The sequence below is a fragment of the Oncorhynchus mykiss genome, chromosome Y, assembly GCF_013265735.2.
Source record: "Oncorhynchus mykiss isolate Arlee chromosome Y, USDA_OmykA_1.1, whole genome shotgun sequence".
Taxonomy (NCBI): Eukaryota; Metazoa; Chordata; class Actinopteri; order Salmoniformes; family Salmonidae; genus Oncorhynchus; species Oncorhynchus mykiss.
In genome coordinates, this window is record NC_048593.1 from 11323777 (window position 1) to 11341375 (window position 17599).

The 17599-nt window shown below is 45.7% G+C and overlaps 1 protein-coding gene, 1 non-coding gene and 1 pseudogene across 2 annotated transcripts; 1 reads left to right on the forward strand and 2 right to left on the reverse strand.

Moving 5' to 3' along the window:
* The window catches only part of LOC110509360, a 31999-nt pseudogene that overhangs the window by 8134 nt on the left and 6266 nt on the right, over nucleotides 1-17599 (reverse strand).
* On the reverse strand, nucleotides 6173-9753 carry LOC110509319 (unconventional myosin-XVIIIa-like). The gene is made up of 3 exons (XM_036968172.1): nucleotides 9157-9753; nucleotides 8840-8929; nucleotides 6173-6788 (listed from the first exon to the last, which is right to left on the reverse strand). Exons 1-3 carry the CDS (start codon nucleotides 9328-9330, stop codon nucleotides 6714-6716), a joined length of 339 nt encoding a protein of 112 aa, XP_036824067.1. The 5' UTR covers nucleotides 9331-9753; the 3' UTR covers nucleotides 6173-6713.
* On the forward strand, nucleotides 15523-15594 carry trnaa-ugc. The gene has a single exon. It is a non-coding gene; the product is annotated as a tRNA-Ala (tRNA).

Sequence of the window (17599 nt, forward strand, 5' to 3'; positions counted from 1 at the left end):
ACCTAAACAAGGATCTAATGTAACCTTGCGTAATACCCTAGATGCAGTCACACCTCTAAAAACAAAAAAACATTTCTCACAAGAAATGAGCTCTCTGGTAAACAGAAAATATCAGAGCCCCGAAGCAAGCTTCTACAAAATTGGAACGGAAATGGCGCTCCACCAAACTGGAAGTTTTCCAACTAGCTTGGAATGACAGTACCGTGCAGTATCGAAGAGCGCTCACTGCTGCTCGATCAGCCTACTTTTCAATCCTAATTGAGAATAAAAACAATCATTTATTTTTGATACTGTCGCAAATCTAACTGAAAAGCAACACTCCTCAAAAGAGGATGGCCTTCACTTCAGCAGTGATGAATTCGTGAACTTTCTTCAACAAAAATATCATGATCATTAGAATGCAAATTACAGACTCCATGTATTTCTCCAAAATTCAGTTGTCCTGAGTCTGCACAGAACTGTCTGGACTTAGGATCAATGGAGACACTCAAGTTTAAAAAAATCCTGTATCTCTTTACACATTCACAAAATTAGTGATAGCCTCTAAACCTTCAAGCTGTCTACTGGACCCTATTCCAACTGAACTACTGAAAGCGCTACTTCCTGTGCTTGTCCCTCCTATGTTGAACATAATAAATGGCTTCCTATCCTCCGGATGTGAACCAAACTCACTAAGAGTGTCAGCAATAAAGCCTCTCCTGAAAAAGCCAAACCTTGACATGAACATTTTTTACAACTAATCGGCCTATATCGTATCTCCCATTCCTCTTAGCATTTTTTGAAAAAGCTGCCTTCCTGAAGACAATGTATATGAAACGCTACAGTCTGGTTTTAGATCCATCATAGCACTGAGACCACACTCTAAAAGGTAATTTACCACCTTTACATGGCATTAGACCAAGCATCTGCATCTGTCCTCGTGCTCCTAGACCTTAGCGCCACTTTTGACACCATCGATCACCACATTCTTTTGGAGAGATTGGAAACCCTAATTGGTCTACACGGACTAGTTCTGGCCTGGTTTAGATCTTATCTTTCGGGAATGATATCTATTCGTCTCTGTGGATGGTTTGTCCTCTGAGAAATCAATTGTATGTTTCGGTGTTCCTCAATAACCACTATTGATTTCACTATATCTTCTAACTCTTGGGGATGTCATTCGGAAACACAATGTCAACTTTCACTGCTATGCGGACGACACACAGCTGTATATTTTGAAGAAACATGGTGAAGCCCCACAATTGCCTACACTGGAAGCCTGTGTTTCAGACATGTGGAAGTGGATGGCGGCAAATGTTTTACTTTTAAACTGGGACAAAACAGAAATGCTAGTTCTAGGTCCCAAGAAACAAAGAGATCTGCTGTCGGATCTGACAATTAATCTTGATGGTTGTACAGTCGTCTCAAATAAAACGGAAGGACCTCGGCGTTACTCTGGACCCTGGTCTCTCTTTTGACGAACATACAGTATCAAGAATATGTCAACAGCAGCTTTTTTCCATCTTCGTAGCATTGCAAAAAATCTGAAGCTTTTTGTCCAAAAATGATGCAGAAAAGCTAATCCATGCTTTTTTATCTTCTAGATTACACTACTGCAGTGCTCTACTCTCCAGCTACCCGGATAAAGCACTAAATAAACTTCAGTTATCGCCAAATACGGCTGCTAGAATTAAAAAAATCATATTACTCCATTGCTACACTGGCTTCCTGTTAAGGCAAGGGCTGATTTTCAAGGTTTTCCTGCTAACCTACAAAGCATTACATGGGCTTGCTCCTACCCATCTCTCCGATTTGGTCCTGCCGGCCGTACACACCTACACATACGCTCACAAGACGCAGGCCTCCTTATTATCACGAGAATTTCTAAGCAAACAGCTGGAGGCAGGGCTTTCTCCTATAGCGCAATGTTTTTATGGAATGGTCTACCTATCCATGCGAGAGACGCAGACTCAGTCTCCTGAAGACTCACCTCTTCAGTAGGTCCTATGATTGAGTGTGGATTGTCCCATGGTTGTGAAGGTTAACGGCATGGCACTGGAGTGACGAACTGCCCTTGCTGTCTCTGCCTGGCTCCCCTCTCTCCACTGATATTCTCTGCCTCTGACCCTATTATGAGGCCCGAGTCACTGGCTTACTAGTGCTCTCCCATGTCGTCCCTAGGAGGGGTGTGTCACGTTGTGCCAGGCTTTTTTCACTATATCCCCTGTCTCAGCCTCCAGTATCTTTGCTGCAATAGTCTATGTGCTGGGGTTCTAGAATCAGTCTTTCCTATCTGGTGAAATTCTCCTGTCTTGTGTGAACATAAGTATGCTCCCTCTAATTCTCCCCTCTCTCATACTCCCTCACACCCTCTCTCGCTCTCTCTCTCTCGTCAATATCAAGGAGTGGAGGAACTCTGGGGCAATGAGTTAACGTCGGTTGGTGACGTTTGTAATTCAATTTGTTGCTGTGAGGGAGTTAGCGGGGCTGATGCATTGTACACGGGGAGGCATAAACAGACTCTACATCTTCCTGTAGTGACAGAGTGAGGTGGTGGTGTTGAGGCGGCTCGGGGCTGCCTGCTATATTGGGTGTCTTTGTATTGCCTGTTGGTAGAAGTGACATGCTGAATTCATCACCTAGAGAGCGTTACACTAGAAAAATCTATACTTCCCCAACGCCTGGACTGGAAAGCACACAGACACACACACACGACCCAGAGGCACATTAATAGAAAGACCAGCATGATTCAACAGCGCCAATGAGATTGAGTTTGTGCAGCAGTGAGTTTGCGTATAAGGGTGTATATGTATCAGCAGTCTGACCAACAGTCTATCAATATGTAAATTCAGGAGTGCGCAGTTACTTTATCAGTGATAGCAGGTCTGTTAACGCAGCATGCGGTGCTGTGTACCCCGTGGTGTTTGATGAGGCCCCTGTCTATACTGAGAACTATTACTGTGTGTGTGCCTGCATATCTATATATATGGTGTGTGTACCTGGTCACAGAGTGTAGTTATCAGTCCCTCCTGGTCGTGTTTCTCGTGGACTCCTGTTCCAACTGCATCTCCAGCTGACGCAGCTACAAGGCAATGGAAAGAACCAGATTACAACTACCAGGTGTTTTAGAGGACATAGTCTAACCATGTTCAACAGTCAAACAAAAAGGAACTGTGCACTTTATATATTAAACACAAAAACTACGTTTTAAGGGAGGAGTAGGGCATTGATCGGAAGCAGGAAAAGAAAGAAACTGTACAAGCCTACTTCGCCCATGCTCTACCAAGGTTTTCCAGCACACGGCTTTGACCTACTACAGCAGCTATGTTGGTCTATTGTAATTCAAACCACGTGTTGGCAGGTTGTTCAGGATTCAAACCTTCTCAAACAGCTGACACTCAGTAACTGTTTTGACCCGACGCAGTGGTCCCAGTCTGTGGTCAGTAGCGGGGACCTACCCGTCTCTCAGAGGACTTGTGTACGTCTTCTAACCCCTCTTTATCCTCCAGCTCTTTGATGGATCTGTTTCCTTCTCTCCATCTCCATCTCAAAATGCAGGTGCACCTAGAGGTGGAGAAAGAGGGAGAAAGAGAGCAGACAGTTGAGGTCAGACATCTTGCAAATTAGTTTGTCTGTGTGAGAGTGTGCTATAAGTTTGTGTGTGTGTGTGTGTGCGCGCATGCATACCTGCTACAGCTGTTGTATCTTGGCAGTGAGCTTGGTGAGCTTCTCTCCTCTCTCATTGGTCTGGGTCTCCAGGAGGCAGAGCTGCTTCTTCAGGTCCGTCAGCGAATCAGAGGAAACTAATGACGTCATTTTCAGTTTATAACCTGTGGTAAACTGTATCGCGTTCAGTACTCTCGTGAATAAACTCTGCTGTTTGACTTTAAGACTGGGCTCTGTCCATTATTATACAATAAGGGTCTTACAAATCCTTATGAATTGACAGTGTTTAATTTTAATTGGGTATTAAAACAGAGCAATTTAATACCTGCAACACACACACATACAAGTTAATAAGGCTGTGCCTAGTGGGCAAAAGAAGTGGAGGTGGTTTGGCCAACTTCACGCCATGTGATTAGTAACCTTGCCTGAGACCTTGAACCTTGTGTTAACACATAGACCCTCGGCTTAAAGGGATGTGTGTAGAGAAGAGTCCTGAAGAATCCCAATCCCAACCCCTCCCTCCAGATGTCCCACACCTGTTCCCGCGACCATCCTAAAAGGCAAAAAAATTGGCTAGTGAGATGTTTTATTCTGGGGTGGGGGCAATAATCTGACAACTGTTGCGTTCCCCTGCTCAGACGTTGCATGCATCAGTCAATGGTTGCTTGCCATCGACCGTATCATGGACTGACAGATTGCAATAACATGTGTGGTTAGCTGATATTTAAAATACCTGTCCAGGCGTTGAAGACCTGTCAGGCGTCAGCAACGTCTAAACTTTGGAATGCGGCCTAAGATTGATTTATAATTGAAACATAACCAAACCTGTGACCATCACCTTATTGCTGCCCCCCAGTGGCATGAAGTGACAACAAAACACAAACTATACGCCAACACACAAATGGCTTCTAACCTCCCGCGCATAGGCTTCTTTCTAATCCCTAACACTACAACTGGCTTCTAACCTCCCGCACATAGGCTTCTTTCTAATCCCTAACACTACAACTGGAACTAAATAATATAAAAACAAAATAGAAATGTTGTTATCAAACTGAAACTAAATAAAAATGAGTACTAAGAACACGAAGGTAACCTGCCTAAATGACTACCGACCCATGAAGTGCTTTGAAAGGCTGGTCATAGCTCACATCAAAACCATCATCCCAGAAACCCTAGACCCACTCCAATTTGCATACCGCATCAACAGATCCACAGATGATGCAATCTCTATTGCACTCCACACTGCCATTTCACACCTGGTCAAAAGGAACACCTATGTGAGAATGCTATTCATTGACTACAGCTCAGTGTTCAACACCATAGTCCCCTCAAACCTCATCAATAAGCTAAGGACCCTGGGACTGAACACCTCCCTCTGCAACTGGATCCTGGACTTCCTGACGGGCCGCCCCCAGGTGGTAAGGGTAGGTAACAACACATCCGCCATGCTGATCCTCAACACGAGTGCCCCTCAGGGGTACGTGCTCAATCCCCTCCTGTACTCCCTGTTCACTCATGACTGCACGGCCAGGCACGACTCCAACACCATCATTAAGTTTGCCGATAACACAACATTGGTAGGCCTGATCACCGACAATGACGAGACAGCCTATAGGGAGGAGGTCAGAGACTTGGTCATGTGGGGCCAGGACAACAACCTCTCCCTCCCGAATAGTGGACTACAGGAAAAGGAGGACTGAGCGTGCCCCCATTCTCATCGATGGGGCTGTAGTGAAGCAGGTTGAGTGCTTCCTTGTTGTCCACATCACCAACAAACTGACACGGTCCATGAAGAGGGCACAACAAAACCTATTCCCCCTCAGGAGACTGAAACGATTTGGCATGGATCCTCAGATTCTTGTTGTCCACATCACCAACAAACTGACACGGTCCATGAAGAGGGCACAACAAAACCTATTCCCCCTCAGGAGACTGAAACGATTTGGCATGGATCCTCAGATTCTCAAAAAGGTTCTACAGCTGCACCTTCGAGAGCATCCTGATTGGTTGCATCACTGCCTGGTATGGCAACTGCTCGGCCTCCGACCGCAAGGCACTACAGAGGGTAGTGCGTACGGCCCAGTACGTCACTGGGGCCAAGCTTCCTGCCATCCAGGATCTCTATACCAGGCGGTGTCAGAGGAAGGCCTTAATAATTGCCAAAGACTCCAGCCACCCTAGTCATAGACTGTTCTCTCCGCTACCACACAGAAAGCAGTACCGGAGCACCAAGTCTAGGTCCAAGAGGCTTCTAAACAGCTTCTACCCCCAAGCCATAAGACTCCTGAACATCTAGTCAAATGGCTACCCAGACTATTTACATTGCCACCCCACCCCCCTCCCCCTCTTTACACCACTGCTACTCTCTGTTGTCATCTATGCATAGTCACTTTAATAACTACAGTGCCTTGCGAAAGTATTCGGTCCCCTTGAACTTTGCGACCTTTTGCCACATTTCAGGCTTCAAACATAAAGATATAAAACTGTATTTTTTTGTGAAGAATCAACAACAAGTGGGACACAATCATGAAGTGGAACGACATTTTATTGGATATTTCAAACTTTTTTAACAAATCAAAAACTGAAAAAAACCAAAAAAACGAAGATTGATTCTGTGTCAGTGACCCCCTGTATATATATATATATATATATATATATCTCGCTATTGTTATTTTACTGCTGCTCTTTAATTACTTGTAGCTTTTATCTCTTATTTTTTTTTAACTGCATTGTTGGTTAGGGGCTCGTAAGCCAGCATTTCACTGTAAGGTCTACTACACCTGTTGTATTTGGCGCATGTGACTAACAAAATTTGATTTGAAATCAAATCTGAAACAAAACTGAATTTCAAATGAAAACAAATATAAAATCACACAACTATAATAACCTGCGTTGCCTTTTCTGTGTCAAAACTCGCATTCTGGCATTTATTCTGCACACTCACCGATGCATCATGAAGTATAACCCAGATCAGCAGCTAACATCCAGTGCAGTCAAATCTTCCGTTCGGTGTGTGCGAGTTTGACCTATAGTAGTTAACACAGCTTGTCCGTCCGGAACTCTCTGCTCTAGACTTTCTGTTTCTCCTCCTCCAACTGTTTCTCCAGCGCCCCCCTGGTGACCTTACACTGGTCCAGATGAGCCTGAGAGAGGGAGGGAGAGAGAGTGAGAGAGAATGAGAACCTCACAGTGTATAATCTGCCGTGGACAGGCTATGGAAATGACGTGAGATTTTACTTCTGGGTTAACTTGAGGTTACATACTGCATTATGTGACACAATTGTAATTGTGCTGTGGCCCTTTTGAGTTATACAGAGATAGATACATGTGTTGTAATCCTAGCTGCATTTCCTTGTTCTCCCTGCTGAGTCGTAGTCTCTCTCCTCTCTCCGTGTCCATCGCCTGACTGACAGCGTCACCGCGGAAACGCTCGCCACTTAGTTCCGACGACACCGCCGTCACCTACGGGACGCACACTCGCGTCTACTTGCAACCAGAACTTTACCCACCGTCCTCAAACTTTACACGTTAAGGTCGTCGTTTACACTATACTGTCCTCCTAAACTTGACACGTTAAGGTCGTCGTTTACACTATACTGTCCTCCTAAACTTGACACGTTAAGGTCGTCGTTTACACTATACTGTCCTCCTAAACTTGACATGTTAAGGTCGTCGTTTACACTATACTGTCCTCCTAAACTTGACACGTTAAGGTCGTCGTTTACACTATACTGTCCTCCTAAACTTGACACGTTAAGGTCGTCGTTTACACTATACTGTCCTCCTAAACTTGACACGTTAAGGTCGTCGTTTACACTATACTGTCCTCCTAAACTTGACACGTTAAGGTCGTCGTTTACACTATACTGTCCTCCTAAACTTGACACGTTACGGTCGTCGTTTACATTATACTGTCCTCCTAAACTTGACACGTTAAGGTCGTCGTTTACACTATACTGTCCTCCTAAACTTGACACGTTAAGGTCGTCGTTTACACTATACTGTCCTCCTAAACTTGACACGTTAAGGTCGTCGTTTACACTATACTGTCCTCCTAAACTTGACACGTTAAGGTCGTCGTTTACACTATACTGTCCTCCTAAACTTTACACGTTAAGGTCGTCGTTTACACTATACTGTCCTCCTAAACTTGACACGTTAAGGTCGTCGTTTACACTATACTGTCCTCCTAAACTTGACACGTTAAGGTCGTCGTTTACACTATACTGTCCTCCTAAACTTGACACGTTAAGGTCGTCGTTTACACTATACTGTCCTCCTAAACTTGACACGTTAAGGTCGTCGTTTACACTATACTGTCCTCCTAAACTTGACACGTTAAGGTCGTCGTTTACACTATACTGTCCTCCTAAACTTGACACGTTACGGTCGTCGTTTACACTATACTGTCCTCCTAAACTTTACACAATGTACTATCCCTCTAACTTTACACAATGTACTGTCCCCCTAAACTTTACACAATGCACTATCCCTCTAACTTTACACAATGCACTGTCCCCATAACTTTACACAATGTACTGTCCCCCTAAACTTTACACAATGTACTGTCCCCCTAAACTTTACACAATGTACTGTCCCCCTAAACTTTACACAATGCACTATCCCTCTAACTTTACACAATGCACTATCCCTCTAACTTTACACAATACACCATCCCTCTAACTTTACACAATACACCATCCCTCTAACTTTACACCACCCCTCTAACTTTACACAATCCCTCTAACTTTACGTAATGCGCTATCCCTCTAACTTTACACCATCCCTCTAACTTTACACCATCCCTCTAACTTTACGCAATGCACTATCCCTCTAACTTTACACAATGCACTATCCCTCTAACTTTACACAATACACCATCCCTCTAACTTTACACAATGCACTATCCCTCTAACTTTACACAATACACAATCCCTCTAACTTTACACCACCCCTATAACTTTACACCATCCCTCTAACTTTACGCAATGCGCTATCCCTCTAACTTTGCACTCAGTTTACACCATACCTCTAACTTTACACCGTCCCTCTAACTTTACACCACCCCTCTAACTTTACACCATCCCTCTAACTTTACGCAATGCGCTATCCCTCTAACTTTACACTAACTTTACACCTTCCCTCTAACTTTACACTGACTTTACACCACCCCTCTAACTTTACACTTTCCCACCTTGGTCTCAGGGATGTCAGTGGTCTGGCTCAGCTCGTTCCTCTCCCTCTCAGACTTCTTCAGCCGGCGTCTCAGAGCCATGATCTCATCCTGGGGAATCAAAGTATTTTACCAAACCTGCAATGTTAAAGCAAAGCTCTTGTAACTCTGTCTTTGGGTCGATTCAAAAGGCTTTGGACTCTGGATCATGTAGTTCCCTTGGTTCTAAATCATGAATCAATTAATACCTATTTAGCCCCGAATCACTGAGTAGTCTCTGAATTAACTAATACCTCTTTAGCTCTGAATCACTGAGTAGTCTGTGAATCGATTCCTACCTCCCTGGCTCTGAGTCTCTGGTCGTCCATGTTAACATCCAGTAGGGGGCGTACTCTACACAGCAGTTTCCACCAGATCCACTTGGCCACGCATCTCAGAGTACGGATGTTACTCTGGAAACACCTCACAGCAATCTGCTGCACCTGTATGGGGACAGACAGAGATACCGGCATCCTACCTACTGTACCTAACCACAATTATAGGAAGACACATTATCGGGTGATACCGTCATGCCAGAGTCACTGAATGTGTGTGTGTTACACCAGCGCCTACCTAACCGAACACATTACAACATGTTTCACCTGGGTTAGCAGTCAGGGGTTAGAGGTCATCGGTCAGACGCCTTCATTTTGCGGCCTTGTTGTCTAGCCAGGTGTCCCATACAGGCAGCCTGTAGCTGAACCAGCCAATCACTGACCAGCTTGTCTCGCTGCTGCTCCCAAGTACTTTAACATACCTCGTTTAATGAAAACCTGGGGAGGGGAGAGAGAGAAAGAATGGGGAGAGACAAGGAGAGTAGGTAGCGAGAGGGGGGAAGAGACAAAAAGAGGGAGGGAAGAGACAAAGAGAGGGAGGGAGGGAGAGACAGGGAGGGAGGCAAAGAGAGGGAGGGAGAGAGAGAGAAAGCGAGGAAGTGAAAGTGAAAAAATGTAGTGTAACTAGCTAATCTTCAGAAACACTGTGTCAGAGACTGACTCTAAGGAGCTCAGTACTGTCAGAACAGAAGCTCCCTCCCTCCCTGATACTCTCTCCAGATCCAGATCTACCAGCAGCTCCTCCACTTTCCTTCCTCTCATCCGGGGTGATGAAGACTGAACCATACCGTTTCATAACCAGAGGAGACAGAGCCTGGAAACGACACCTGAAGTCACTCAGAGTCACGTGTTCCGAATAACCTGGGAGATAAAGAGAGAGAGAGAAATAGAGAGCCTTCAGAGCCACAGATATACAGGTGAGCAAGATGTCGGCACCAAAATTCCCTTTATCAACTTATGCAACCTATGCAGAATGGCCAACACTACTAACCTGTGCACAGGGGCTAATTCTAGGCTAACACTAACCTGTGCACAGGGGCTAATTCTAGGCTAACACTAACCTGTGCACAGGGGCAAATTCTAGACTAACACTAACCTGTGCACAGGGGCTAATTCTAGGCTAACACTAACCTGTGTGGTAGAGCTGCAGGGCTGGGAGGATGTGTGCAGAGTGCTACCGCTGTCTGTCTTAGCAAACACACACTGCATGAACACTGACCTGGCTCGACCAATCAGATTCAACAGAGCATCCTGGATGGAGGGGGAAGGAGAGAGGTGGAGAAAAACATCCTCAGATAGACAGTAGAAGTGTGGGATTTTGTATGTGTGTGTTTTACAGTGTTATAGTACTTACGGCCTGTAGTTTGACTGATATACAGTGGGAGTGTGTATTAGGGTACTTACGGTCTGTAGTTTGACTGATATACAGTGGGAGTGTATACTAGGGTACTTACGGCCTGTAGTTTGACTGATATACAGTGGGAGTGTATACTAGGGTACTTACGGCCTGCAGTTTGACTGCAGGCCGTACTGCCCTAACCCATCTGGACAAGAGGAATACCTATGTGAGAATGCTGTTCATCGACTACAGCTCAGCATTTAACACCATAGTACCCTCCAAACTTGTCATGAAGCTCGAGACCCTGGGTCTCGACCCCGCCCTGTGCAACTGGGTACTGGACTTCCTGACGGGCTGCCCCCAGGTGGTGAGGGTAGGTAACAACATCTCCACCCCGCTGATCCTCAACACTGGGGCCCCACAAGGGTGCGTTCTGAGCCCTCTCCTGTACTCCCTGTTCACCCACGACTGCGTGGCCACGCATGCCTCCAACTCAATCATCAAGTTTGCGGACGACACAACAGTGGTAGGCTTGATTACCAACAACGACGAGACGGCCTACAGGGAGGAGGTGAGGGCCCTCGGAGTGTGGTGTCAGGAAAATAACCTCACACTCAACGTCAACACAACTAAGGAGATGATTGTGGACTTCAGGAAACAGCAGAGGGAACACCCCCCTATCCACATCGATGGGACAGTAGTGGAGAGGGTAGTAAGTTTTAAGTTCCTCGGCATACACATCACAGACAAACTGAATTGGTCCACCCACACAGACAGCATCGTGAAGAAGGCGCAGCAGCGCCTCTTCAACCTCAGGAGGCTGAAGAAATTCGGCTTGTCACCAAAAGCACTCACAAACCTCTACAGATGCACAATCGAGAGCATCCTGTCGGGCTGTATCACCGCCTGGTACGGCAACTGCTCCGCCCACAACCGCAAGGCTCTCCAGAGGGTAGTGAGGTCTGCACAACGCATCACCGGGGGCAAACTACCTGCCCTCCAGGACACCTACACCACCCGATGTCACAGGAAGGCCATAAAGATCATCAAGGACAACAACCACCCGAGCCACTGCCTGTTCACCCCGTTATCATCCAGAAGGTGAGGTCAGTACAGGTGCATCAAAGCTGGGACCGAGAGACTGAAAAACAGCTTCTATCTCAAGGCCATCAGACTGTTAATGTTAAACAGCCACCACTAACATTGAGTGGCTGCTGCCAACACACTGACTCATCTCCAGCCACTTTAATAATGGGAATTGATGTAAAATATATCACTAGCCACTTTAAACAATGCTACTTAATATAATGTTTACATACCCTACATTATTCATCTCATATGTATACGTATATACTGTACTCTATATCATCTACTGCATCTTTATGTAATACATGTATCACTAGCCACTTTAACTATGCCACTTTGTTTACATACTCATCTCATATGTATATACTGTACTCGATACCATCTACTGCATCTTGCCTATGCCGCTCTGTACCATCACTCATTCATATATCTTTATCCCTTTACACTTGTGTATAAGGTAGTAGTTTTGGAACTGTTAGTTAGATTACTCGTTGGTTATTACTGCATTGTCGGAACTAGAAGCACAAGCATTTCGCTACACTCGCATTAACATCTGCTAAACATGTGTATGTGACAAATACATTTGATTTGATATACAGTGGGAGTGTATACTGGGGTACTTACGGCCTGAAGTTTGACTGATAAACAGTGGGAGTGTGTATTAGGGTACTTACGGCCGGTAGTTTGACTGATTTACAGCGGGTGTGCCTGCGTATGGCGCCCAATTCTCCACTGAAGGTCTTTCTGACAGTGCCACTCCTCTGTAGCGAGCCCTGGCTGCCCCCTCCCAAACCTCGACACGGGGGCGGGGCACAGAGGCACGGGGGCCGAACAGCGTCTTCACTACCCAACTGGAAAGAGAGAGAAGGAAAGGTTGAAGCGAACATTTTTTTTTTTTTAAATTGTAAGGCACACATCAATAATACCCGTTTAGTAGATCTGAAAGAGTTGGATTGACACAATATGGTAATAAACCAAGGAGAGGTATATCTGAGTTTGGGCAACACTTACACAGAGGACTTCTGCAGCAGCGAGATGGCATTGAGAGCAGATGGGTTGCTCCGAACCAGGTTGAACCATCCAGTCAGGTCATATCTGACCGGGTCAGAACCCATCAGGTGGCTCACCTCCCACTGCAGGGGCTGCTCACACTGACGCACTGAGGAGACAAAACAGAGATTAGAACTGAACTTCTACACTACTATACATCAGAACAACGTGACCACTGCTTGCACAATATCTTCTGGATCACTGAAACGGACCAAACACTGACATACACACTCTCGCCCAAACTTCTGCTTTTGCACAAAGTCACACACTAGCAAACAAACACAGACGCCCCCCGCCCTTTTCTCCCCAATTTTTCGATATCCAATTACGATCTTGTCTCATTGCTGCAACAAGGTCGGGACTGTAACAAGGTCGGGACTGCGATGCAGTGCCTTGGACAGCTGCGCCACTCGGGAGGCCCTCCCCCCCTTTTCTCTCTGGTTCTCTCTCTCCCCTCCCCTATCCCCTCTCTCCCCTCACCACTCTCCCCCAGTCTCACCAGTGGAGCTGTAGTACTGGCAGACTCTCTCCAGGACAGTGTTTTCTGTCGATCCCGGAGTCACCATCTCCTCATCCAGAACCCACAGCAGTCCTCTGGGGTCTCCCTCCGCCCCTCGCACCTAACACACACACACGGACACGCACACCATGTTCATCTGGTGGGCCAATCCGTGCCCGGAAAACACTGGGGCACACTTGGTGGCAGTGCTCCCAGAGAAGGCTGGGAGCTGTAGTCTATTTAGACGGTTGGTTATTGTGTATGTGTTAGGTACAGGAAGCGGGGGGGGGGGTTATTACCTGTAGAGCGGGCTATGGCATACACCACCACAGCAGGACTGGTCTCTGGAGCTTCAAAGTCTACTGGAACTCTCTCCTGAAACAACAGTGCACATTACATTACATGTTTGTGTGAGTGTGTAAAGGTGTGTAGCAGTTCTCCAGCAGTCTCCTGCAGGTGTACAGCAGATGCCAGTCCAGCGTGGTTGAAGTCCAGGGAGAGAACCAACAGCGAAGCGGGATGAGGCGTCTCTGTGCTGAGAGCTCACACACCCAAAAGACCTTAGGATCGTAAACACTGCCTGGGTACGCTCCACTGGAAACACACACAAGGAGAGACAACATTCTACACACAGTGTGCTTTTACCTCACACCCTTCATAAATACACAAAGATTTCATATTACATTACGCAAACATGCACGCAATGCACACACAAAGCACTCACCACTGATGCTGTCTCCGACGGTGCCAGCCTGTTTGAGGAGTGTGTGTGGGTGAAAGCTTGGCAGGAGGTGGTCTTGCCCGTGCCACTGCATCCCACCGCGCACACACTCTGGTCCCTGCGCGTGCCTACCTTGGAGGCATACACACGCCTGACTAGAGCGGCCAGGGCAGGGGGGGCGTCCCACACACTGTCCCCACGACGGGAATGAGGGGTCTGGGGAGAGGAGACCACAACATTCCCTTCTAATCAGAGTTCACGTGGAACTACAGCAATATAAAACCTTGCTCCTATCACTGACGGACCAGAGAGTAGAGACACTGGGTTTCCTGGAATGAATCACTCAGCAGAAACTGTTCCTGCAGTGTGTGTGTGTGTGTGTGTGTGTGTGTGTTCACCTTTCCGTGTTGGTTCAGCGGCAGCCAGAAGTTGAGCAGGTTGGGTCCAGCGTGTGTGAGGGGCATGCTGGCTTTAGCTCGACTGGTTAAAGTGTGGAGCGCTCCACCCTCAGGTTCCTCAAGTCCTCACACAGGTTCAACTCAGACGGATTCAACTGGAGAGAAAGAGAAAAGAGAGACATCATGCAGTGTTCCGTCTTCCCCCATTCGGACTCTCACTAGGCCTGCTTGGAGATCTGGGGTTCCCTTGTCTGGTTTCAGCAGAGTGGCTGGAACACAAAACCCACCAATCACATACAATCTTAGTATAAACCACCAATTGGAAGTCTCAGGACAAAGCCATTAAATCAAATCAAAGCCATTAGTCACTTAAAGCTAGAATCCTTGGTTGGCACATCCATTTTTGCATTAAAAACATTATTAATAATATTATTAATATATGCCCATTAATTCTTGAAGAAAATAACTTTCAAATGCCTCATGAGCTGAGATCCACTGTCATAACCCATCAAAACCCAAAATATAAGTTTGTTTTACTCCAATGTTTGTAAAAAAGGAAACACGGTATAGCCTAGTAAACGTTTGAAAAACAACGTGTTTTAACGCATACAGTGCTATTTCACAGTAAACAAATGAACATCAATAAGGGCATTCTGTATGGCACTTACACAAATGACTGATGTTTGGCTCAGAGAAATTGATAATAAAAAGATTGTGGGGAAGGTTTTATTAGATTTCCGGACAGCTTTAGACATTTTCGATCATAATCTGCTGCTGGAAAAACATGTGTGTTATGGCTGCTATATTGTGGATAGACAGTTACCTGTCTAACAGAACACAGAGGGTGTTCTTTAATGGAAACCTCTCCAACATAATCCAGGTAGAGTCAGGCATTCCACAGGGCAGCTGTCTAGGCCTCTTACTTTTAAAAAAATCTTTACTAATGACCTACCACTGGCTCTGAGTAAAGCAAGTGTGTCTACGTATGCTCATGACTCATCACTATGCACGTCAGCTACCACAGCAGGTGATATCACTGCAACACTTAACAAAGAGTTGCAGTCAGTTTCAGACATAAATTAGTCCTAAATATTTCAAAAACTAAAAGCATTGTATTTGGGGCAAATCATTCAATAAAACCTAAACCTCTAGCAAATCTTGTAATAAATAAATGAGGAAATTGAGTAAGTTGAGTAGACTAAACTGCTTGGAGTAACCCTGGATTGTAAACCTTCATGGTGTAGCTCAGTTGGTAGAGCATGGCGCTTGCAACGCCAGGGTTGTGGGTTCGATTCCCACGGGGGGACCAGTATGAAAATGTATGCACTAAGTTGCTCTTGATAAAAGCGTCTACTAAAATGTCAAAGCATATTGATGCAACAGTAGCTAAGATGGGGAGAGGTCTGTCCACAATAAAGCGCTGCTCTGCTTTCTGAACAAGGCAGGCCCTGCTTTTGTCACACCTGGACTACAGTCCAGTCATGTGGTCAGGTGCCACAAAAAGGCACTTAGAAAAATTACAATTTGCCCAGAACAGGGCAGCACAGCTGGCCCTTAAATGTACACAAAGAGATAACATTCATAATATGCATAAATGTCCCGGCTCAAAGTAGAGGAGCGATTGATTTCTTCACCAGTTGTATTTGTGAGAAGTGTTGACATGTTGAATCCACTGAGCTGCCTGTTTAATCTACTAGCACACAGCTTGGAGACGGCTCTGAGACAGGATTGTGTCGAGGCACAGATCTGGGGAAGTCCATTTCTGCAGCTTTGGAGGTTTCCAAGAACAAAGTGGCCTCCATGATTCTTAAATAGAAGAATATTGGAACCAACCAGACTCTTCCTAGAGCTGGCCGCCCAGCCAAAGTGAGAAAATGGGGGAGAAGGGCCTTGGTCAGGGAGGTGACCAAGAACCCAATGGTCACTCTGACAGAGCTCCAAAGTTCTTCTGTGGAGATGGGAACCTACCAGAGGAAAAATAATCTCTGCAGCACTCCACCAATCAGGCCTTTATGGTAGAGTAGCCAGACGGAAGTCACTTCTTAGTAAAAGGCACATGGCAGCCCGCTTGGAGTTTGCCAAAAGGCACCTAAAGGACTCGGACCATGAGAAACAAGATTCTCTGCTCTGATGAAACCAGGTTTGAACTGTTTGGCCTGAATGCCAAGAGTCACATCTGGAGGAAACCTGGCACCATTCTTATGGTGAAGCATGGTGGTGGCAGCCTCACGTTGTGGGGATGTTTTTCAGCGGCAGGGACTGGGAGACTAGTCAGGATCGAGGGAAGGATGAACAGTGCAAAGTACAGAGACATCCTTCATGAAAACCTGCTCCAGGGATATCAGGACCACAGACTGGGGCCACGGTTTCTCTTCCAACAGGACAATGACCCTAAGCACACAGCCAAGACAACGCAGGAGTGGCTTTGGGACAAGTCTCTGAATGTCCTTGAGTGGCCCAGCCAGAGCTGGAGAGACCTGAAAATAGCCGTGCAGCGACACTCCCCATCCAACCTGACAGAACTTGAGAGGATCTGCAGAGAAGAATGGGAGAAACTCCCAAATACAGGTTTGCCAAGCTTGTCGCGTCATACCCAAGAAGACTCAAGGCTGTAATCGCTGCCAAAGGTACTTCAACAAAGTACTGAGTAAAGGGTCTGAATACTTATGTAAATGTGATATTTCAGTTTTTTTATTTAAAAAAAATCTGCTTTTGTTTTTTCATGATCCATTTGAGAATAATGTAATGTAACAAAATGTGAAAAAAGTCAAGGGGTCTGAATACTTCTCGAATGCACTGTATGTGGTAGTAGAGTAGGGGCCTGAGGGTACACACTCAATATGTTGTGAAAGCTGTATTGTAATGTTTAAAAAATAATAATGTTTAACTGCCTTAATTTTGCTGGACCCCTGGAGATCCATAACAAATGTAAATCCAAAACGTGGTTAAAAGTATAATTTTGATACTATGGAGGGTCAGTCCTTGGGAGTGGTTACATTTCTCCATAAGCTTTTCACCAAAACACAGGCGGGGTGGCCACTTTGTTATTGTTTCAATTAAGGATTCCAGCTTTAGAGGCACCACAAGATGTGTTCGATGTTAATCATTAACAGGGAGACATTCTTCTATAGTTAATTAAGCACCGTATATTTGTCCCAACATGATTTATCGTTGTTTTGGTGGAGAAAATTTCAGTCATAGTGGAGATTTCCTGGTTGTGATTCTAGTCTGTATTCTCAGTATTATTCTCACAGCACAACTAAACAGAGATTACCAGGGTTTATGTCTCAGGGGATTAAACTCTGATATGCATC

What these genes read in the sequence shown, in the direction of transcription:
- LOC110509319 (XM_036968172.1), bottom strand. Translation starts at nt 9,330, where the DNA reads ATGCCGGTATCTCTGTCTGTCCCCATACAGGTGCAGCAGATTGCTGTG. An exon ending in AGAGACTCAGAGCCAGGGAG is followed by an intron (nt 8,930 to 9,156) that starts GTAGGAATCGAT and finishes TTGATTCCCCAG; the next exon opens with GATGAGATCATGGCTCTGAG. An exon ending in CTGACATCCCTGAGACCAAG is followed by an intron (nt 6,789 to 8,839) that starts GTGGGAAAGTGT and finishes TCCCTCTCTCAG; the next exon opens with GCTCATCTGGACCAGTGTAA.